Consider the following 24,171-nt stretch of genomic DNA (forward strand, 5'->3'; position numbering starts at 1 on the left):
CATTCTTCAAATGTGTATACATTTTTTTTGGCACCCTCTGTGTGTGTGTGTGTGTGTGTGTGTGTGTGTGTGTGTGTTGTTATTATGGTAAATAATGAAGAAATAGATAATGCACCATATTCTTATCAGCACCTACATTTGGAACACCATGGATGGAACTTCAGTACATCATGCTAAGTGATCTAAGTCAGACAGAGAAAGATAAGTACTGTACATTATCACTTGTTGTGGTATTTAAAAAAAGCCATATGGAAAACACAGAGTAAAATGTTTGTTAGCATTGGATGGGGAATGGGGACATACTGAGTTCCTGGTCCCAGTTCTAACTGGGGGTGGTCCCCCACAACAACAAACAATTCTTAGACAACAACAGGCTTTCCAAGAATTCAACACAATTCTGACACTATCTACCTGGAGACAGCATCAGATTCAAGACTTGAAGGGTTCAGTCTTACACGGCTGCAGTGCCCTGTTACACACACACACACACACACACACACACACACACACACACACTTCAGACACCAGGCACAAGTCCAGGATCTTTGTTCTGTGAACCAAATGGCTACAGATTGGAGGTTCCAAAAACATTCTCCAACTCAGAATGCCAATTGCAAGTCTAACTTCCTATCCGCACTTCTAATCAATTAGCTTTAAAACAGAGGTTCCCACAACCTATTCCTTGGGTTTGATTAATTTGTTAGAGTATCAGCTATAGACTTTTCATCAGTGATGCTCCCCACAGCTACTTCTCTTGAAGAGAAGTGAGCAACGACTCTCTATGGCTGCCATACGCAGTCCACACTCCAAAAAGAAAGTATACCCCAAAGTTTTTTCTAATGTATTTATTTATTATTATAGTTTATTAAGTATTATTAACAATAAAATTTGCTCTGGTTACTCAATGAATATAACACAATTCAACAAGTATTTCTTGTCCTCCAAATATATCTGACATTCTAAATATAAAAACAGGAAAAGCATTAGAGCAATAGGGAAATTATAGGAAACAGCATCTACTTTAAATATGTCTATTATCTTATTAGTGAGATAAGGTGCTGTGGTTAAATGCTGAAACCCTAACTCTCAAAGATGCTGATTTTAGGAAGTGGGGCCTCAGTAGGTGCTTAAGTCCTGAGGATGGAATCCTTATGCATGGGATTAGCGCCTTATGAAAAACATTCCTGAGAGATTACTAGCCCCTTGCACCACGTGAGGATATAATGAGAAGTGTACAACCCAGAAGACAGTCCTCACCAATTCGTGCTGGCACCCTGATTTTGGAATGCCAGCCTCCAAACTGTGAGAAATAAATTTCTGTTGCGTAAGTCACTGAGAGTGTGGTATTTTGCTATAGCAGCCTGACTGGACTAAGACACAGGTTTAAATAAGCTCACAAAATGTTGCCAGGAATATACTTTATTATTATTAATATGTACTTTTTTCATGATAAATCTTATTAGATAAATAAAACAATGTCTAACATATTCCTCTGTACTTAACATGCAGTATTTCCCTTTAAATGATAAATGAAGTCTACATTAAGAACTACATGCTCTTTTAAAAAAATATTTGTGATCATTTAGATGGCAATTGATCCAGTTTTTTAATAAACCAGTCACCAGCCCCTTATTAGAATCCTAAGATACATATGTAGTATTCTTTTACTCAGACTCTAGTGATGCTATCTTTGCTAATGAAAGATATATATATATACCTTTCACATTTCCCTGAAAAAAATTATATATATATAATTATATATATATATATATATATATATATATAAATCATATTTCCCTGAAAATAATACTGGGTCTTATATTAATTTTTGTTCCAAAAATGCATTAGGGCTTATGTTCAGGGGATGTCATCCTGAAAAATCATGCTAAAGCTTATTTTCCAGTTAGGTCTTATTTTCAGGGAAACACTGTGTGTGTGTATATTTATATATACACACATATGTGTATATATATATAATGTTGAATATATATATATATATAATGTTGAATATATATATATATATATATTCTCTTCAATATTAATGAACTAGGTTAATATAGGCGCTCAAAACAGGTGGTACAGATTTAGCCATTCTCAAAGGTAACAAGAAAGAACAGAATATAAAAAGAAAGTTGGTAAGAAAAATACAACAAAGTGAAGAGATCAGGGAGATTTCATTATACTTTAAACTATGAAGACAGTTTGTAATGCAGACATTGCACTGGATCCTATTGCCTATACTGGCAATAATATTAATAAGAATCAAAATGATATTCTGGTATTTGGCATTTCTGTGTTTATGTGAGCGAGCTGTAAATTTAACTTTCTGTGCTTTATAAAATTCACCATATTTGTCTAGATTAGGGTTAGCCCAGAAGACAGAAGGAGTATGAAAGAATAATGGGGGGAAAAGGGTCAGCATTACTTTCTGCCCCCATCTTGGTTCCACATTCCTGGCACAAAATGCCAGATGAAGCCACACAACTGTCCCTGCTACAGAGGGGGTTGCCACCTCCCCAGGCTGAGACAGGATCTGGAACAGAATCTGACAGTGATAAAACTGCACCAGAGCTCAAGGAACAGGATTCCACACAGGCAACCACACAACAAGCCCAGCTGGCAGCAACGCAGCAGCTAAAATCCATGAAGAACTAGTCAGTAAAGCAAAACAGAGCCAGAGGGAAAAAAAGATATGGAAGGCTATCTTCAAACTGGATCTTGGACAGATGACAGGGGTTGTTATCGGGTCACTATCGGGAAATCTAAGAATATCCTTTTTGTGATCACAAAACTGGATGTCTACAAGAGCCTAGCTTCAGATATCTGCATAGTTTTTTGGGAAGCCAAGATCGAGGATTTATCTCAGCAAGCACAGCTGGCAGCTGCTGAGAAATTCAAAGTTCAAGGTGAAGCTGTCTCATACCTTGAAGAAAACACACAGACTCCAGCTGTACAAGAGGAGAGTGAAGAGGAAGAGGTTGATGAAACTGGTGTGGAAGGTAAGGACATAGAATTGGTCAAGTCACAAGCAAATGTATCAAGAGCAAAGGCCGTCGGAACTTTCGAGAACAACAGTAAGTAATACATTGTAAATGCTATTATGGAATTAACGATGTAACCATCTAAAAACGAGGACTTTTTTTGGTATTTCCAAAGAATAATGGCAGCTTGGTTTGAAATGTGTACTGTTTCTGTTATTAACAAAGTTACAGCTTCTCGAAGGATGAATATGATAAAGAAAGGTCAGCTTATTTGTTCCATTTATAAACATTTTCTTACTTATTAAGTAAATGGTACAAGATTCAAGAGATATGGAAGCAAAAATGAGACAAGATCAGCTGTAAGGAAATAACTCTATTAAACCACATGATATAATAAGTCGAAGCAACAGGGTTATAAACAAAATCTGTTTTTGAAAAACAACAATACACATTAAATTTAAAAATGTTACATGATTGTCACTTCTAATTAAAACATGTTTCTTTCCTGGATTTTAAACAGGGCTTTCCTCAGTGTAACTTTGATATCCTTGTTCCTCAAACTGTAGATCAAGGGATTGAGCATGGGTATCACGTTAGTATAGACAACAGAAGAAATTTTTCCCAGGTCCACAGATCCAGAAGAATAGTTAAGATACATGGATGCTGCTGACCCAAAAAAGAGAGAAATAGCAATGACGTGGGAGCTACAGGTACTGAAAGCTTTTGATCGTCCTTGAGTGGATTTGATATGAAGAATGGTAGTGAGGATGAAGACGTAAGAAATTAGGATAGTAACACAGGGGACTGTGATATTAATGCCCACGACAATGAGAACTACTACTTCATTGACGTAAGTGCTGGAGCACGAGAGCTGGAGAAGAGGGAGGATGTCACACAAGTAATGGTTGATGACGTTGACGTTGCAGAAGGTTAGTCTAAGCATGCACCCAGTGTGAGCGGTGGCTCCAGCACATCCCATCATATAGGCAGCAAAAGTTAGCATGGAACAGGCCTGATGGGACATGGTGACTTTATAAAGTAATGGATTGCAGATGGCGACATAGCGATCATAGGCCATTGAAGTCAACATGTAGCACTCTGAGATGACAAAAAAGAGAAAGAAAAACAGCTGAGTCATGCAGCTGACGTAGGAGATGATATTCTTCCTTGATACAAAGTTTATCAGCATCTTGGGGGTGAAAACAGAAGCATAACACAGGTCAATGAAGGATAGGTTGAAGAGGAAATAGTACATGGGGGTGTGCAGGTGAGAGTTTAGACCAATAAGCATGATCAAGCCAAGGTTGCCCACCGTGGTGACGATGTAGGTCATTAAAAACAGGTAAAAGAGTGGTTGCTGGAGCTCTGGATGGTCTGTCAATCCAGCAAGGATAAATTCGGTAACTAAGGAGTCGTTTCTAGCCAGCATTCTCAACTTCGGAAATCTGTGAAAACAAATGAAAATTCCATTAATAGCGAAACCAGCACTCTCTTTGCAAACTCTTTCATGAGAAGGAGACTCAGACTGGCTGAAATCAACTAAGACCCTCCTAAGTGTCTGAATGTACTGCCACACACATCCCTCAATATTTACAGCACTATGTCTTTTGTGTGCATGGGAACAAACAGCTATGCTGTCTTTACTAGAAGACAAAAGAATGGAGTAGCTGATGACCTTCTGTAGTGGGGATGTGTCCCCCACCTCTCCCTCTCATTCATCCGAAACTTCACTTCTTAGTCCTACTTATGTTTGCCGTACCCTACTAGATACCTCAGGTCCCCTGTTATGACCATCAACAAAGAAGAATTCCTCTAGGGCAGTGACCATACGGGTATTCTGTGTCCTAGAAGGAAGTCTCTCATGGTCTATAGGGTTCCCAGATACTTTACTACTAGAATCCATGACGTTTCTAATTGATAACAGGTATTGAGGAGAGCCTTGGTAACTTATAGTTTGATAATTAAGTGTACAATCGCATGTTTCTACACATTTTTCCTCCTCTGTTCCATCCTAGCTGGATGGAGAAGGAAGACAGGAAGGTGAATATGCTTTCCTTGGTTTTGTAGGAGAGCATGAAAGAGAAACATAATTGTGCTGATTAAATTAGCTGTAAAGTTTGTAAAAATGTATCAATATGTATACACATAACATGTAACTCTTCTATATATGTAGTGTGTTTGAATTCAATTTTTTCCTTAAGAAAGAGAAAAGTCTCTTCTTCCTCTGATGTTGCTGTAATTTGAACGTATCACTTGGAACTGCTATAGCGCGTGCTCCTGGACTGAGGTGAACCTCACACAGAGAAGGGATGCTGAGAATAATGCTGGCAGTGTTCCAGGGTTCCCTAGTTTGAGTTTCTTATTATTCAACATAAATATGTTCCCTCATTTCGCAGCAACAGAGACAGTGAGAAAAAAAATAGACACCTGATTAACTCATTCTCCTTCCATTAGCAGAACTCAGTGCTGACCCTTTATACATGTTTCACCTCCACTGTCCCTGAAGAAAAGCTGGCTTTTCCAATAACAAAGCTGAGCCGATGTAGTCATAGAATCTTCTTCTGCTAGCAAAAGAGTCACAGCATAGATTTCAACGTCTGAATGTTCCAAGGGTCATTCTGAGGTGTAGATCAAACTTCCAGTTGTACCTTTACAAAGAGAGTGTGAAAGGAAACCACACCGACCTCCGAGCCACCTTTTCATAGAACATACGGCATTCGCTTAAGGCTTATAATTCTGTCGGACCCCACGAGAAATCCAGGCGTAGGTCTCCCCTAGGACATCCCCATCATGACAAGCTCTTCAGGGAAGAAACTGGTGCCTGTGCTTATACTTTAATTGTGATAGTAAATGATAATTTCCCATCAGAGATTATACAGTTCCAGGGCGTAGGAGACAGAATTCTCTGTTGTCCTCTAAAAAGGTGCAAATAATTGTTATTGAAAATTTCACTAATTATAATTCTAAGTAACGTACTAGTTTTAAGGATTTCGGTTCATGAGGATTTATGAACCTCAGAGTAAAGTTTATTTATTATGCCCTTTTAAAATAGGTGAGACCCTTTAAATAATCAGTGTTTATGAAAATTTTATAGAGACCAACACAAGGATCTTTTTAATTCATTTCAGAGATTATTGTTTAATAATATGTTATTTAATATAAGAACGATCCATTATTTAATAGAAATTTAATTACCTTGGGTTCTTCGAACTCAGCATGTCTTTGCTTTTAATAGGTTAAAATCAAATCTATAATAAAAATTACTGTTCGTAGGTTTCCACTTCAAGAAAGTACAACTGTAGTATTCCCACGTATGTATTAACTTCTGATCCTGCTTCAGAGAAGGCATCTATTTATTTAACATTTTAAATTATTATAGGGTCACAGGAAATTGCTAAAATAATGCATAGATTCTCTTGAAATTCATCAGCTTCTTACCATGGTGACATCTTGCACAACTGTAGGACAATAGCAAAGCCTAGACATTGACATTGGTATAATAATGTTAACTAGACTAGAGGAATACAGATGTTATTCAGCTTTCATCAGTTTACATGCACCGGGTGTTTGTGTCGTGCGTGTGTGTGTGTGTGTGTGTGTGTGTTTGTGTGTGTAGATCTATGCAATTTGATCCCGTGTGGATTCACGTAACCACTATCACAGTGAAGACACAGACCTGCTCCACCACCGTAAGTGAACTCCCCAGTATTACCCCTTTGTAGTCACCGCCATCCGCTTCCACCTTCATCTCTGTCTTCTGGCAACCACTACTAGCCTTTTCTCCATCTCTATAATTGAATTATTTGGAGGACAATAAATGAAATCATACAATATATAACTTCTGAGATCCTCTTTTTCCACAAAGCATGTTGCCCTTAAGTCCATCCAAATTTTTACACTTGTCAATGTTGTGTTCCTTTAATTGCTGAGTAGTATTCCTTTTTCATAACACCGATTTATTCAACCTCTGTAGGAATTAAAAATTACTGGGTTCTTGTATTGACACAAACCTAAATTTATTTTAATTAATGGAAAATGTGTCAGAGGCAGAGCGTAAAAGATCATAGTTAAAACTGGTTCTTCCTGCAATTTTCTTTTATTAATCAGTTTCACTGTAGTATAATTTGCCCACCTTAAAATGTAGTCTTTTTAAGATGACTGTTCAATGATTTTGAAAAAATAATACAGTTGTATAACCACCACTGTAATCAAGTTATACAGCATTTCCGTCACCCCAAAATTCCTTTATAACCCTTTGCAACCCATACTCTGTCCTGTTTTTAATCATGAAAGAATATTGAAATTTGTCAGATGCTTTTTCTGTATCTCTTGATATGATAATATGATTTTTTCTTGCATTCTATTAATCTGCTGTATCATATTTATTGGTTGGTATTTGTTAAACAATCTTTGCATCCCACTTTTAAATCCCACTTAATCACAGTATATGATCCTTTAATGTGCTGTTGAATTCAGTTTGCTAGAATTTTGTGGAGAGTTTTTGCATTTCTAGTCGTCAGAGATATTGGCCTGTGGCTTTCTTTCTTGTAGCGGTCCTACCTGAAAAGAGAGTGAGGGTAATTCTGGTCTCGTAAAATGTATTTGAGAGTGTTTCCTGTCTTCAGGTTTTGGAAGAGTTTAAGAAGGTTTGGTATTAATTCTTTCTTAAATGTTTGGTAGAATTCACCAGTGAAACCATCTGGTTTTTGGTTTTGCTTTTGTGGGAGTTTTTTCATAATTGATTCAATCTCCTTACTCATTATTGGTTTGTTCAGATTGTCGTTTTCTTCACAATTCAGTCTTAGTAGGTTCTATGTTTCTAGGAATTCATCCATTTCTTCTAGGTTTTCCAGTTTGTTGGGGTGTAATTGTTCATAGCAGTTTCTTATGATCTTTTGTTTTTCTGTGACATCAGGTGTAACGTCTCCTCTTCATCATTATATCATCATCATTATATCACTACTTTCTTCAGCTCTTGTAACAACTGTTGAGTTAAAGTCTAGTTGATCTGATGTAAGTATAGTTATCTCTGCTGGGTTTTGGTTTACTCTTGAATGTATGGAGTATCTTTTCCCTTCCCTTTGCTTTCAGTCTATGTGCACCCTTAAGGTTGAAGTAAGTCTGGTGTAGGCAGCATATAGTTGGTCTTTTTGTTTTTTTTATCCATTCAACCACTGTATGCCTTTTGATTTGAGCATTTAAAGCATTTGCATTTAAAGCAATTATTGATAGGTAAGACTTAATAATGCCATTTTAACTCCTTTCTCCTGTTTTGTAGTACCTTGTTCTTTCTTCTTCTTTTTCTGAGTTCCTTGCTGTAATGATGATTTTGCATGGTGGTATGCTTTGATTCCCATCTCTTTATCTCTTTGTATCTACTGTAAGATTTTGCTTTGTGGTTACCATTAGACTTAGATAAAATATCTTATAGATACTACATCCTATTTAAGGTGTTAGCTTTGATCACATACAAAATTTCTACTGGACTAGGTGATGGTGTCAGTGAATAGCTTCCCAAGGGGAGTACTTTGAAAGTGACCGTAGGGATATTCAGCAATGAGATATGTAGCACTTTATCTAGGATGAGTTCTTGAACTTAATTGTATTCCCTGTACTGCATTTCACATCCCTGTGACTATTTTGTGACTACCGATTTGTACTTCCTAATCCCTTCACCTTTCTCACCCACCCCACAAACCCCTCCCATCTAACAACCATCAGTTCGTTTTCTGTATCTATGAATTTATTTCTGTTTTGTTTGTTCATTTATTCTGTTCTTTAGATTCTACATATAAGTGAGATCATGTGGTATTTGTCTTTCTCAGTCTGAATTATTTCACTTAGCCTTGTCATGAAAAAATTAAAAGTCCATGGTAGAGTCTGATAAGCAATTTTCTACTCACAGTGATATAATAGAGATATTGGTACCCAGGCACATGAGATTGGTTTAAGAGGCTGGGGGACTTACTAGAGAAAGTAATATTTAAATGGGAAACAGAAGAAGGAAATGAGTTAACTGAACAAAATGAGAAATGTGTATTGTCAAGTTGGAAGTGTGGAAGCATGGTAGGGAGGGAGTGTTCTGGAAAGAACAGCATATATACAGAACTTGGAAACAATAATACATGCATACATACATATACACAAATATACAAGGTCAGACAATTAAGGTCATGAACTCATCCTGAAAAAGTGCTACATACCTCATTGCTGAATATCACTACAGTCACCTTCAAAGTACTCCCCTTGGGAAGCTATGCACCAATGCCAGCGCCTAGTCCACCGTTTAAAGCAATTTTGGAACGTTTTCTGAAATGGCCACCAGACTCGTTGTCATATTACCCTCGATGTCCTGAATGTCATATTTCAATACGTATTTCCTTTTTTTACAGATAAAGAAAGAAGTCATTGGGGCCAGATCAGGTGAGTAGGGAGGGTGTTCCAATACAGTTATTTGTTTACTGGCTAAAAACTCCCTCACAGACAGTGCTGTGTGAGTTGATGCATTGTCGTGATGTAAGAGCCATGAATTGTTGGAGAAAAGTTCAGGTCTAACTTTTTCACTCAGTTTTTTCAGCACTTCCAAATAGTAACTTGGTTAACTGTTCGTCCGGTTGGTACAAATACATAATGAACAATCCCTCTGATATCAAAAAGGATTAGCAACATTGTTGCAATAATTTTGTGACCTTAATTGTCAGACCTCGTATACGTACGCATGATTTTCACCATGGTATGAAGAATGTTTTTAATCTGTGATTCACATGGACTTTTATTCTTGTTGGCTGTTGTTTAGATTTAAGTCTACACTTTCATGTGAAACTCAGTAAAGATGTATTATTACCAAAGTTAGTCAACAACTTACTAACAGGAGTCCAGATAAGCGCAAAGGAGATTCATAAATTCTGGTGAAATGGTGGGCTTCATTAATTCATGGTGAGATGATCTGTTTCGTGTCCATCTGTATTTGTTGGATGAATACTCCATGAAAACTGGGACAATATCTGCATAGTTCATTTCTGGATCCCCAGTGTCAAATGCTGGGCCTGGTACATCGTAGGTGATCTTTTCAATGCTTCTTACATGGATATATGAAAAAGAAATGCAATGAAAAAAGCAATGGAAGTGGCCAGAATCTAGAAAGCGGCATGAGTGTGGGAGGTGGCAAATGAAGGACTGAAGAACTGAAACTCTGTGTCAGGAGCTGGTAACAGAGCCTCAGAGAATGTGTCTGTACTCCCATGGACTGCTCTCTGAGTTCTGGTGAGAGAGGGCAGCAGGCAAATCTGACAGAAATTCAGGGGCCCACGCACTTCTCTGCAGGGCAGTGTATCCTCCGACTTAGGGGGAAGTGGAGGTTGCAGGAGAGGTTCAGTGGAAGCCTCTAGTGTGCGGCCAGTGAGATGACTGGTTCCTGAGCACAACCAGATCCTTCTGGAGACTACCAGAAATTCTTAAGGGAATTTTACAGGATCTGAATTCCTCCATCAGTTTGTGAAAGCACAAGCTGTTTTTGCAATTATTTTTATTCTTTTTACTCAAAATTACTTTTGCACCAACGTAATATCTATTTTAATGAATCATTAGTGGTTTGAAAATCTTAGAGTCAGAGGGCTGCCAGGGCAACCACCCCCATCCCTGGGGAAATGCCTTTTAACACATCTCTGACAGGTAATCATTCAGCTTTGCTCAGATGTTTCCAGCCACGGTCACTCGGAGGAAGGGCCATCTCCAGCTCCTCAGACATCATGGGTCTGACAAAAACACTTTTCTCAGACTCTACTAAGTGGGCATCAACCACTTGGGAAACCCACAAACCCTTTAAAATGTTGCAGAGAAGTAAGACAATAATTGCTTTTATTTTACAAAATGTTAAGCTCCTCTGGAGGAGCTGGGCTATAATTAAAAAGTGCATAATTCTCTTCTTGTCCTGTAGAAATTATCTTTGGGGGGAGATGAAGCTTCTCTTCACACATTGTTATTACATGACCAGTATTTTAAAAACCTATTTTTGTTTTAAAAGAAGTTGTGTAAATTTTAATTGCAATAAGTATTAATATGATTAAAATTCTTAATATGATGATTAAAAAAGAAAAATGCCAGGCCAATGCAAGAATGGACACACACTCGCAACAGAAATTTGAGCAAGCAGTTCACCTAAGCAGCCACCAGGTTGTGCTGGTGACTCAGTAACATAATTTAAACCAAAAAATAAAATAAAATAAAATAAATTTTGCTTAAGACTGCATTGCACATCTTTCTTAGGCCCCTAAAATATATAGCCATGGATTTTATATAACTTCTTACATAAAAATTTCAACTCATTATTAAAACATAAGCTTTTTTAAAAGGTGTGTTTCAGAGAAAAACTCAAATTAAATAGGTTGAATATATTCAGCAATATGGGCACTTATTGTGTTGTGTAATGAAGGAAGCATGGATAAAACATGTCAATCACAACATAAATAATATACACAAATACAAACAAATGACATCAATATAATAAATCACTAGAATGTTAGCTCAAGTATTTTCATTCTTTTGTTTATTGCTCTATCCCCAACACCTGGCATATAATAGGAGTACACAAACAGTTATCGAGTGAATGAAAGATTTGATAAATTAATTATTACATAATAGATGTTTATAGAAAGTGTTATGAACATAATTAAATTTTTAATGATCTCTAATTTTAAATGCGTACCAATATAGGCTATGGTCTAAATTTATTCCAAAAAACAATGTTTTTAACAGTCTTAAAGCCATTTGATGAAAATTAAATTTTACGAATCCCCAAGATTCTGATGCACACCCCAAAGAATAGCTTTATTTGCCACCCTTTAGAATAAATGGTGCCAAGAAGATAAATTCTATATTTTGTGTATTTTGGCCAGAATATTTTATATCATTAAATTGCATTATGAAATTATTTGTACTTATTTTACTTTCAATAGACAAAATTATATGACACTAAATGTTTTTTAACTATACGTGATATCCCTGAAGATTCTGACACATTCCCAGAGTGAGCTTGGTCCATTCCCCCAATCTTGTTGAAAACAAACCAAGGTTAAATGTTCCTTTGTAGCTGACTTTCTTCATCCTGCCCTAGAGTTAAACTTTTTAAGAATACAGTATGTGCAAATGTTCACTTTTGTTAAGGACCCTTCTGGGTCAGGGACCCAAATCAAGTTCCTTCTGCTCAAGTGTCGTTCGTTCGCACCAACTGAAAGGGAATGAGTTCGGTACAGCAGAACAGAGACTGTATTCTTTGATCTGGGAATGGAGAGAGGTGAGAGGCACCGTCTTCCCGACTGGGAGGAGCCGTCTGTATTTATAGGCTGTGGTGTGGCGTGATGGAATTCTTTCTGGCTGGTAGTGATCCTTCTGTTGCACTCGGTCTTTTTTGCACACGGTGCCCTGTTGCCACCTCTGTCTTTGCTCTCGGCAATCCTTTTCCGTTCTGTAAACAAGCATAGCTCGTGACATAGTTTGAGTATTGAGAATCATTAGTGTCTTTTGGACGACAGACCGGTGACACTTTGGAATCTAAACCAATGCAGGTTAGATGTCACTCATGGGGATTTAGGACACCAACGCGGGGGCTACACTCTCTTCCATGTTGATTAACAACAAATTCTCCAAATTTTCATGTTTTTCTCTCATCTTATTTTTCTCTATTTCATATTCCTATTTCTTTCTATTCCTTTGTAGAAGGCAATGTGTATTTGTGCAACAAACAAACAAACAAACAAACAAGGACAAAAACACGGGAGTTGGAGCCAGATAAAGTGGGGTTTAAAAATAGGATCCGCCACATTCTGGTGGCTTTCAGCAAATTCTTTAACTCTGAAACTCAGTTTACTACTCTGTAAAAGATGATAGCCAGGAAAATACACATTATTTCTACCTTCTAAAAAGCTAAAGACACGTCTAGTTATATGGGAAGGTATTCAATTCACTTCTCAAAGTTTCTCTGCTGCATTTCTTTCCTTTTTCAAAGGGGAATAAAATGTCTTTACTCGCACTAGGGAACTGTATTTGCACAACAATATACTTCATGTTACCCATAGTCCTTTGTCCTTAGCTAAGGACAATATGCTGTGTTTTTTGTTCTTACAACTATGGAGCTCAGAATATTTGTCCAGAACTTGTAAATGGTTACAAAATAAAAGGAGCTATAAATACAAATGATCAAGACAGTGAAAATGTTACATTTTACTTAATATAGTATGAGTTACTCAGCACCAAGAAAGAAATTTGACAAGTGAAATGTCCCTGTGAATTTTCTCCAAAGAGGGCAGGTAGTTTGATGAACACCATATATTGCTAGAAATAAAAGTAAACAGAATAGAGCCAATAGGGTTTTTAGTTCTAGCTTGAGAGAGAGAAAGTGAAAGAGAGAGAGCCAAACTTCGAATTGGCTCTATCAAGTCCTATTTTGTGAGGTGAATTTAATTAAGATTGTAGGATGAATTTTAATAAATATCCTCTCAGCATCTATGAAATGATAACATGATTTTTCTTCTCTGCTTTATTAATAGATAAATTATATTACTACATTTCCTAATGTTGAACCATCTATGCATCGATGGATAAAGGTACTTAGATATAATGAATTATAATTTTTTTCTGCTGTTGAACTATTGGCTAATACTTTATTTAGGATTTTTGTGTTAATATTAAAAAATGAGATTGGTCTGTAGCTTCATTTTTTTTTGTATGTGATCTTGTCAGATTATGGCATCAAAGTTATGCTCATCTCATAAAAAATTTTGGAGTTTTTCTTCTTTTTCTAGGCTTTAGATCAGCTTAAATAATAATGGAATTATTTGTTCTTTGGTAGAATTCTTCTGTGAAACTGTTTGGGACTGGTAGTTCTTGCAATGTAACTCTTTGACAATTTCATTTATTGTATGTAATTGGATTCTCTAAATTTTCTATTATGTTCCAGGATTAGTTTTGTTAAATTACTTTTTCTTAGAAAATGGTCTACTTCATCCAGGCTTTTTAATTTATTTCAATAGAGCTGAACTTATTTCCTCTATTTCTGCTTCCTTTATTCTATCATAATCAGTATTTGTTAATTTTAGTACTTGTTCTCCCTCTTTTTCCTCTGAATTTAGAATAGCGTTGATTTTATTTATTTATTTATTTATTTATTTATTTATTTATTTATTTATTTATTTATTTTAAAGATTTTATTGAGGAAGGGGAACAGGTCTTTACTGGGAAACAGTGTATACTTCCAGGACTTTTTCCAAGTCAAGTTGTTGTCCTTTCAATCTTAGTTGTGGAGGGCGCAGCTCATCTCCAGGTCCAGTTGCCATTGTTAGTTGCAGGGGGCACAGCCCACCATCCCTTGCGGGAGTCGAACCAGCAACCTTGTGGTTGAGAGCCCACTGGCCCATGAGGGAATCGACTGGGCAGCCTTTGGCATTAGGAGCACGGAGCTCCAACCGCCTGAGCCACCAGGTCGGCGCTATTGATTTATTTTTATCAGATTTGCAAAGAACCAGCTGTTGAACTATTTATTAATTCTATTTTCTGTTGTCTAATTCAATAATTTCTGATTTTAACTTTTTAATTCCTACCTTCTATTTTCACTTAGTTGATTTTATTATGTTCCTTTCCCTGACCTATTAAGTGCTTACTTCATTTATTTTAATTGTTCTGCTTATTGATACAATAATTAAAGTTATGAGTTATTTTTCTGCTTTAGCTGTACACATATTCCATATATTGTGACATGTTGCGTTTTCATATCCATTTTCTAGATAGTTTACAGTTTTGCATTTTTTCTTTCACCTACATGTAGCTTGAAAGAGAGTTTTTAATATCTAGGCAATGAGGGATTTTTGTTTTCTGCTTGGTTATTAAGTTTTAGATTTATTGCACAATGATCAGAGAATATTGTCTGTACTATTTCTAATATATGAAATTTATTGAGGTTTGCTTTTGTGACCTAATATTTATTCAATTTACGTGACTGTCTTGAAATCTTCATAAGGAGGTGTATTTATAATTTCCAGGACACAGCGCTACATACACATATGCATGTACATACATATACACACATATATTACATTTATAATAATGTAAATTATATATATATAAATTAGATTTATCTAACTGATTATCTTATTTAGACATAGGATTTTCTATACCATTTTTCTTTCTCGGTTTTTGTAAACTTGTTTTATCATAGTCTGAGAAAGGTGATTTAAAATTTCCTTCAGAGGGCTGTGACGAAGTCTATGAAGCCACCCCAAAAACCGGACCTGTCCTATCTCTTCCTGTTCCACTTGCAGTTGCAATCAATAAAGGTTATTCCTACTGTAGTAAAAAATAAATAAAATAAAATAAAATTTCTTTAAACTAGTGTGTTTATTTCTTATAGTTCCTGATGTTTCACTATTTGATCACAACTATTATTAATACATACAAAGTCAGACAATTAAGTTCACGAACTCATCATAGAAAAGGTGCTACATACCTCTTTGCTGAATATCATGACATTCAGCTTCAAAGTACTCCACTTGGGAAGCTATGCACTGACGCCAGCGCTGAGTCCACCCTTTAAAGCAATTTTGGAACTCTTTTTCTGGAATGGCCATCAGAGCTGTAGCCGTATTAGCCTTGATGTCCTGCATGTCATCAAAATGTCTTCCTTTCAATATTTCCTTTATCTTTGGATAAAGAAAGAAGTCACTGGGGGCCAGATCAGGTGAATAGGGAGGGTGTTCCAACACAGTTATTTGTTTACAGACAGTGCTGTGGGAACTGGTGCATTGTCGTGATGCAAGAGCTCTTTCGGAGCCATTTTTGCACACATCTTTCTCATGCCCAGATTTTCAGTTAAGATTTTCCTAACTATTTTTCTATTGATATTTACTTGATCTGCTATGCTTCTCACAGTCAGCCAATGATTTTGATGCACAATTCGATGAATTTTTGCAATGTGTTCATCAGTTCTGCTTGTTACTGGCTGTCCTCACTGCTCTTCATCAGTGACACATTCTCTCCCCTCAGAAAAACGTTTAATCCATTTGTACATTGCCATTCTCTTTATGGTATTATCCCCATAAACTTGGACTAACATGTCCCTGATTTCACTTCCACTCTTGCCAAGTTTAACAAGAAATTTAATATTTGTTCATTGCTTTAATTCAAGCTCAGACATTCTCACAACTGCACCCCAAAACACACAACAATAATGAACGTCACTCAGCAAGACACTGCCACACGTCCACGCGAACACAGCTGTGAGACCCTGATATACCAAGGTTATGAAACCTTACTGAGCTATTTATACAGTGCTGCCAATATAAGCGCATGGTGGCAAGTTCGCAAATTTAATTGTCAGACCTCGTGCACATTGTATATTGTACTCTATGCCATTACCAAGTTTTCTTATTTAACAGTTTTTGGCCTGATTTCCATTCTGGCTGTTTGTTTATTTGTTTGCATTTACTTGGTATATCTTTGGCCACCATTTTATTTCCAGTCTTTCTGAGTCAGTTTAGATGTGTTTTTGTATGTAACATGGACTTATATTTTGCTTTATGATCCAGCTTGATTCTTTTCCAATTAGTAGAGAGGGTAGGACATTTACATTTATTTATATATGTTTCCTTTATTCTATCATATTTTATGTTATGGCTTTTCATTTCATATTTACATTATTTTATTTTTTTGTGCTCTCTCTACAACTTTTCTTACCCTCTCTTACTCTCACATGCCCTCTTGATATATGCATGTATTTTTTAGATTTACCAAGATTAACACTTTTTAACACTCATTAACACTTTTGAGCATGCGGTGAGAGCTCACTACCTCAAGTGGCGTAACTGTCATGATTCATGGGCAGAGTAAACGTACATTGATTGGTATTACCTATTTTTTTAAAAAAGGATATACTTAGAAATTAAGCAAATAAACCTTCAAAGAGAATCTTTCAGTATTTTCCTTTACCGTTGCCTCTATACAATTACATATTGGCAGTTATCATTAAAACTGGCATAGGAAACATTCAATAATCATTTGCTGAAAGGATGAAAAACTTAAATTGTAGGTACAAAGCAGCTTAAATCATTCATAAAGCAACGGGTCTTCTATGATCCTCTACTAGCTTAGCTTGATTTTCACCATTGTGTGTACTTCAAAGTTATAAAAATACGTTTTACAGAATTAGTCTATATAAATCAGATATTTCTTTACATCTAAATTCCTCCAGGAAGTCTGAATTAATGATGCTTCTTTTGATAAAAATAAAGAAAATCTAAGGATAGAACAAAAGGTTCTTCTGGCTATTTCACAAATATTTTTTTTTCTTTTTACCATTTGCCCCTTTCACGCATTCTCCTACCCCCAACCCCTGCCTCTAGCAACCACCAATCTGTTCTCTATGTCTATGAGCATTGTGTATGTGTGTGTTTAGATTCCACATATAAGAGAGATCATACAGTATTTGTCTTTCTCTACCTGACTTATTTCAGGTAGCGTAATGCTCTCGAGATTCATCAATGTTGTAACAAGTGGCAAAATTTCATTATTTTTATGAATGAATAATATTCCATTGTAAATATACATGTATACCTTAATGTCTTTCTTTCTTTATTGATAGATACTTAGATTGTTTCCATATCTTGCTATTGTAAATAATGCTGCAATGAATATGGGGGTGCACATATCTTTTGAGTCAGTGTTTTCAATTTTGTTGGATAAATACCCAAAGTGGAATAGTTGGATCATGTAGTAGTTCGATTGTTAATTTTTTTTTTTTTAAGATTTTATTGGGGAAGGGGAACAGAACTTTATTGGGGAACAGTGGGTACTTCCAGGACTTTTTTTTCCAAGTCAAGTTGTTATCCTTTCAGTCTTAGTTGTGGAGGGCGCAGCTCAGCTCCAGGTCCAGTTGCTGTTGCTAATTGCAGGGGGTGCTGCCCACCATCCCTTGCAGGACTCAAGGAATTGAACTGGCAACCTTGTGGTTGAGAGCCCACTGGCCCCTGTGGGAATCGAACTGGCAGCCTTTGGAGTTAGGAGTATGGAGCTCTAACCGCCTGAGCCACTGGGCCGGCCCTCTATTGTTAATTTTTGAGGAACCTCCATACTGTTTTTTATAGCAGCTGCACCAATTTACATTCCCACCACCAGCGCATGAGGGTTCCCTTTCCTCTACATCCTCCCCAACCCTTGTTATTTCTTGTCTTTTTGATGACAGCCATTCTAACCGGTGGGAGGTGACATCTCATTGTGGTTTTGATTTGCATTCCCCTGATATTAATGATTTTGAACATTTTTTCATGTACCAATTGGCCATCTGTATGTCTTTTTTTTGAAAAAATGTGTATTCAGATCTTCTGCCCATTTTTTAATCCGATTTTTTTTTTGCTATTGAGTTGTATGTGTTCTTTATATATTTTGAAGGTTAGTCTTTTTAAAGATATATGATTTGCAAATATTTTTTTCCCATTCAGTAGATTGCCTTTTCATTTTGTTGATGGTTGATGAAGCTTTTTAGTATGATAGAATCCCTCTGTCCTTCCCCTGTTCACCTAAAAACAAGACAGAAATCGGTAAAGGTGTTGCCCCTCTCTTTCAGGGATGACGGACATTAATCACTGGATACAACTCTACACGCTTCTCAGCTGAGAAACCTCACCAGCATAATTTATATAACAGATCTTATAATTAGTCCTTATCTTCCATTAGTTTGCTCCACCTTCCCACAATTTTGCCATCCAGGAGCTCCAAGACCCTTTCTTTGTCTTGGCACTTCTCTATAATTTTATTGTTCTCTGTCAAGATGCTATTTAAGCCCAAGTTCTAACTACCCCTTGGAGTTATTCATATCGCTGAGTCCTCCCCTATGTATGTGCTATGCCTGTGTTAACACACTTCTGTTTGTTTTTGTCTTTTGTCATTCTAATTTTTAGGGCCCCAGTCAATGAACCTAAGACAGATAGAGGAAAAACACTTTTTTCCTCCCCTCCAGTTTCCAATAAACCACTTTAGATCAAGGGGGAGCATCTCAAAGCATAAGAAAACGAGAGCTTCAGTTACCAGACGTTTCTTATGCTAACAGTGCAAAGATAACCGTCACGTGGGAGTCATAGCAATACTAATCACTCCCTCTTCTTTCCCTACGAGCTTTAACTAGTGAGAACAAGTACAGGGAGTTGGAAGAGGACCAAAATGCCATCACATCTTCATTAATAGCAAAGCTGAAGAGGGAACTATGTCAGGACACAAACCTCTCTTCCAGAACCTGGACCCTAACTTCACCCAATAAGGGATAGGAGGAGAAGTTGGAAATGAAATAGCACAGATCTGGCTTGTCCTTGCTAAGAGTTTGTTTGCCTTACTTTAGGACCAACAGGTCAGTGATGAAGAGACACTGGGCACAGTTCCATCGATAACCAACTCCTTAGTCTTTTTCAATCTTATCTGTCAGATTTACCGATCCTTCTCCCATACAGTGGACCGAGTATGAAAGCAAAATTAGGGATGGAAAGTGCTCACTTCTAAATTGCGTCCTCTTAGCAAGTGAAACCCAGTCTATTCTTTGGTGGAGATTGCTAACTGCCTACCCAGTAGCCATTCCCCCCTTCTTAATTAGGAACAAAATCCTAATTTGTTTTCCAGGATGGCCATGTTCTGAAGTTAAATGCTAAGTAAGTTTCCCAGTCTCCCTTGTAAGTAGAGGTAGCTAATGAAATGTCAGCGGAAGTCGCTCATTAAATAGATAAAGCGGTCTTTGCCTTCCTTCACCCCTTTGTCTTCATGCTGCCTGAAGTGTGGACAAAAACACAAGAACTCTAGCAGCCATATGGAAACCATGACGTGTTTGTGAGAATGAAGTCACTACTAAGAGAAAAGAAGAAAGAGACTGAGTCCTTGCTGACTCTCATTATCAGATCAGCCCTGGAATGCCTACCTCAAGATGCCTTTTATGACAGAGAAAAATAAACCCTCATGTGGTTAAGCCACTGCAGTCAGACTGCTGTTACTGGCAGATGAACAATTAGTAAATGATGGATTTTATTTATGTAAGTGTGAGGGCAGAGAGGGTGTATGGTTCTCTAACACAGGGTGAGGGCCAGCAGTGAGTCATACTCACAGATACCCTCCCATTTGCTCCACAGAATTTAAGACAGCACCTGGCTTGTCCCTCTCAATCTCCACTCAGAAGTTCTCCTTGGCCTCTCACTTCTACTTGGTGTCTATCCCTTATGTCTGCTCTCCTACTGTTTAGAATATAGGTCAATGTATAGATATCAGGAACTGTTTATTCTTCCTTATACTCCCAAACTGGACCACCTAATCAATACATAATGCTATTTGGACATCAATGCGGATAATCCTTTTATATTTCTAATTTACAACTGATCATAGACTATAATCATAGGTGAAGTCCAGGGTTATGGATTTAGGAGTCACCATCAATACATGGTTGTTGAAGTGACAACACCTGGAGAGAGGCTTCAGGAAGAGAGAAGAGAAGTAGACCAAGAACTGAAGCCAGACAAACCCCAACTTTAAGAATGCTTCCTAAAGAAAAAAAATTCCTTTGCTGAAAATCAAAATATCATGATGTCATGAAGTGACAAAATTGTGGCGTTGTGGCAGAGGGATTCACGTTAGGGCATCTGACGCTTTAGAGTATCAAATCATGTCTCTCAGCTACTGTAAAGCAGAGGTCCCCAAACCTGTTCCTATTTGTTAACCATTGAGAACCAGCAATTCCTCAACACAATCCTAAAAGGATATGCAAGATGGCCTGTCCTTGGTTTGTGAGAAAGCTGAAGGTCTTTGGAATTTATAAAATGCTGTATTTTCTGTTGGAGCAATAAATGGCTCTTATCTGTTTATTGCAAGACCCAAGACTCTGATTTTTTATCCTTTCCGATCTTCAGTGACAAAGGGACGGCTTTCCCAAAGATCCAAGCCAGTTTCATTAAGTGAAATTTATGCTTTCACCTCTACTCACCCCAATGCCAATGTGCAACGAATGTAGGGAAAGTTATTCTTAGCTTTAACGCATTTATTTCATAACTATTCCTTTCTACTAATGTACTTGTAGTTCTGATTTATTCCTTGTTCCAACGCATTTATACCAAGGGTAATTGTTTTTTCCTTTATCTGTATCAAAGTATATTTACTCTTATCCTTCCTCATTCTTGACTCAATCCTAATATCTCAAGATCCCCACGTGCCTAGACACAGACAGCCCTCTGGAGGGTAGAGCTCAGCTAGGCCCAGAGGACTGACTAGTAGTAGTTCAGTATGGTATTAACACACTTCTAATGAGTTAATATATGTAAGGCAACTCAAACAGTGCCCAAACATATAGGATATGCTCAGCAAATGTTTTATATCATTATCATAATCTAGGCATAATCCAAGTATCAGAGTTTTCTACCTTCTTCACAAAGAAGGTAGAATATCCTCCTTGTAGCAGGATATTTTAGAAGGCAGAATATCCTCCTTATAGCATATTTGGAGAAAATAAGGTTTGTCTCATGTCTCCTCCTTAGTCAGTTCCACGCTGCGGGTGCTTCTCTGGCTGCTCTCAGCTCCATCTTAGTCCGTCTTGCTTCTGGCCATGACCTGGAACACTTGAACTACCTTTCTTCTCAGTATGATGTTGTTACTTCCACATCAGCAGAGCGGCAAACGTGAGATAGGCCTCACTCCTCTGTGCTGCCTTGATTCTCATACCAACACACACTTTGCAACCATCCAATTTTATGGGAGAGTTGGAGAAATATAATTAAAGCAAAATATATAGACTCAGTACTTTATATGACTCTCCCCATATCCAAAAGAAAAGTACCAAATAGTCTTACAGAGGGTCTCCTCAAGGACCCCCCAAGTTCTACCCTCTGCTCAGCGAGAGCCCCATTCTTCTGACCACACCATGAGTCTCCACCCCCATATCTTCACATGGGTTGGCGTGGCCCTCGGTTCACCTTCCTGCCTGAGCTCAGGGCAGCTAATGAGAGTGTATTCCTCAAAATCTGACCTATTTAATATGGAGCAGCAACATGTGCAGCAGAGTAGTCCAGAGTGGTCTTTGGCACTCGAAGTCTGGACCCCTGCCCAGTCTCCCTGTAAGTGGAAAGTGTAAGATGGCTCCTCTTTCTTCCTGATTCTTTAATAGTTAATTATAACACACACACACACACACACATTCTTAGACACAGTAAATTTTAAATCTACTTTAAAGAATAAAATAATTTTCCTAAATGCCCCATAATGTACACAGTATTTTCAGGGCAAGATAGCAGTTACCAATCATGAACTTCCATGGAGTGTCTCCTTTGTTCCTCTTTGGCATCCAGTGTCCAAGAAATTGGCCTAATTACAAGACTGCCTACCCCATGGTTACTAGCCCAAGGCCTACGAATTCTGAAATATGCAAATGAAATATTTAGTTTTGTTTTATCTTTACATTTCAGACCATGTGAAGAACTCTTGGGTGAGGTCTTGAGTGTACTTGTGTGTGTGTGTGTATATATATATATATACACATATATATATATATATATATATATATATATATGAAAAAGATGATTTATGATCTTCCTAGCCAAACAATATTCCCAGGAACTGAGAGACTATCTTACCTAGCTCAAGGTATCTACATTTGGTCTTTGTAAGGCTGCTCCCATAACTGAAGAAAAAATAAACTAACTCTCTTGGACCCTCAGACCACCAGCTGCCCCATCTCCCAGCCAGAAATGTCGCTTGGACAAACCTGTTTTATTCGTCTTTTGGAACTACTATGGATTCCAGTAAATAACAAGCACATAGTAGATGCTAAATTGCATGCAATGAAATAATTTATGAAGTACAAAATAGTATAATCTTAAAGAAGAGTAAAGGCAACAGATTTCCAGTTTTTTTAAGTGAAGACGCTCCTTGAGAAGAAAGATGAAAATTCCCCCACCTGTAGATAAAAAGATACTATGATGCTTCCCAGAAATTAATGGATACAAACAGCACCATCAGAAAAGCACTCTTTTCAGGGTTTTACCCAGGGCAAGTTTAACATCCTTATTCCTCAAGCTGTAGATCAAAGGGTTAAGCATGGGAACCACGTTGGTATAGAAGACGGAGGCATATTTACCCTGATCCATAGATCCAGGAAAAGAGGTTGTTAAATAGGTGAATGCCCCTGACCCAAAAAACAGAGCAACAGCAATTATGTGGGAGCCACATGTGCTAAAGGCTTTGGACCTACCCTCAGCAGAAGGAATACGGAGGATGTTGGAGAGAATCAAAGCATAAGAAATGAAGATGCTGATACTGGCTGTTGTGATGACCACTCCGACAACAATAAAAAACACCAGCTCATTGACATGGGTGCTGGTGCAGGAGAGCTGCAAGAGGGGGAGAACTTCACACAGATAATGGTCGATGATGTTGGAATTACAGAAGGTCAGTGTCAGCATTCTTCCCGTGTGGGCCATGGCCCCAGCAAACCCCACCACATATGAACCAAACATCAGCAGAGAACAGACATGGGGGGACATGGTGACCATGTACAGCAGAGGATTGCAGATAGCCACATAGCGATCATAGGCCATTGATACCAGCACATAGCACTCAGAATTGACAAAGAAACAGAAGAAAAATAGTTGAGTCATGCATCCCACGTAAGAGATGATATTTTCTGCCACAAAATCATTCAGCATTTTGGGGGTAAAGACACAAGAATAACAGAGATCTATAAAAGACAAGTTGAAGAGGAAGTAGTACACTGGAGTGTGAAGGCTAGAGTTCAGCCCAATTAAGGTGATCAAGCCCAAGTTGCCCACCACAGTAAACACATAGATACCTAAGAACAGGAGGAAAAGGGGGAGCTGGAGCTTTGGTTGTTCTGATAATCCCGCAAGGATAAATTCAGTTACTGAGGAGCTGTTTCTCAGTGTCATTCTCTTCTGGAGAGCTGTCTGTGGAAACAAGGGATAAAATGCACAAATTGATGATAGGCACAAGCATGGCTGATGGAAGAGATGAGACAGTGCGTGGATGCCGTCCCTTTTGCCTTTCTTCTTGTAACTGCAGAACCAGCTCAAAATGGTTCTATCCTGTTTGATGAGGTGCTGAGTTATTTTTCAGAAACAACAGATCAAAACGACAAGTCATGCAGCCAAAGCGTGTGCAGAGGAGAGAACTT

The 24,171-nt window shown here is 37.6% G+C and overlaps 2 protein-coding genes and 1 pseudogene across 2 annotated transcripts; 1 reads left to right on the plus strand and 2 right to left on the minus strand.

Moving 5' to 3' along the window:
• Positions 1 to 2,463: 2,463 nt before the first annotated feature.
• Positions 2,464 to 3,118, plus strand: LOC117017584 (nascent polypeptide-associated complex subunit alpha-like; annotated as a pseudogene).
• Positions 3,119 to 3,468: 350 nt separating this feature from the next.
• On the minus strand, positions 3,469 to 4,416 carry LOC117017585 (olfactory receptor 8B3-like). The gene has a single exon (XM_033097983.1). The coding sequence runs from the start codon at positions 4,408 to 4,410 to the stop codon at positions 3,469 to 3,471; it is 942 nt and encodes a 313-aa protein (XP_032953874.1). The 5' UTR covers positions 4,411 to 4,416.
• Positions 4,417 to 10,375: 5,959 nt separating this feature from the next.
• On the minus strand, positions 10,376 to 23,941 carry LOC117017644 (olfactory receptor 8B4-like). Its single transcript, XM_033098095.1, has 3 exons — positions 22,995 to 23,941; positions 20,107 to 20,113; positions 10,376 to 10,388 (listed from the first exon to the last, which is right to left on the minus strand). The coding sequence occupies exon 1, from the start codon at positions 23,924 to 23,926 to the stop codon at positions 22,997 to 22,999; it is 930 nt and encodes a 309-aa protein (XP_032953986.1). The 5' UTR covers positions 23,927 to 23,941; the 3' UTR covers positions 10,376 to 10,388; positions 20,107 to 20,113; positions 22,995 to 22,996.
• Between the last annotated feature and the right edge of the window lie 230 nt (positions 23,942 to 24,171).

Source organism: Rhinolophus ferrumequinum, chromosome 25, assembly GCF_004115265.2.
Source record: "Rhinolophus ferrumequinum isolate MPI-CBG mRhiFer1 chromosome 25, mRhiFer1_v1.p, whole genome shotgun sequence".
In the NCBI taxonomy this organism is placed as follows: domain Eukaryota; kingdom Metazoa; phylum Chordata; class Mammalia; order Chiroptera; family Rhinolophidae; genus Rhinolophus; species Rhinolophus ferrumequinum.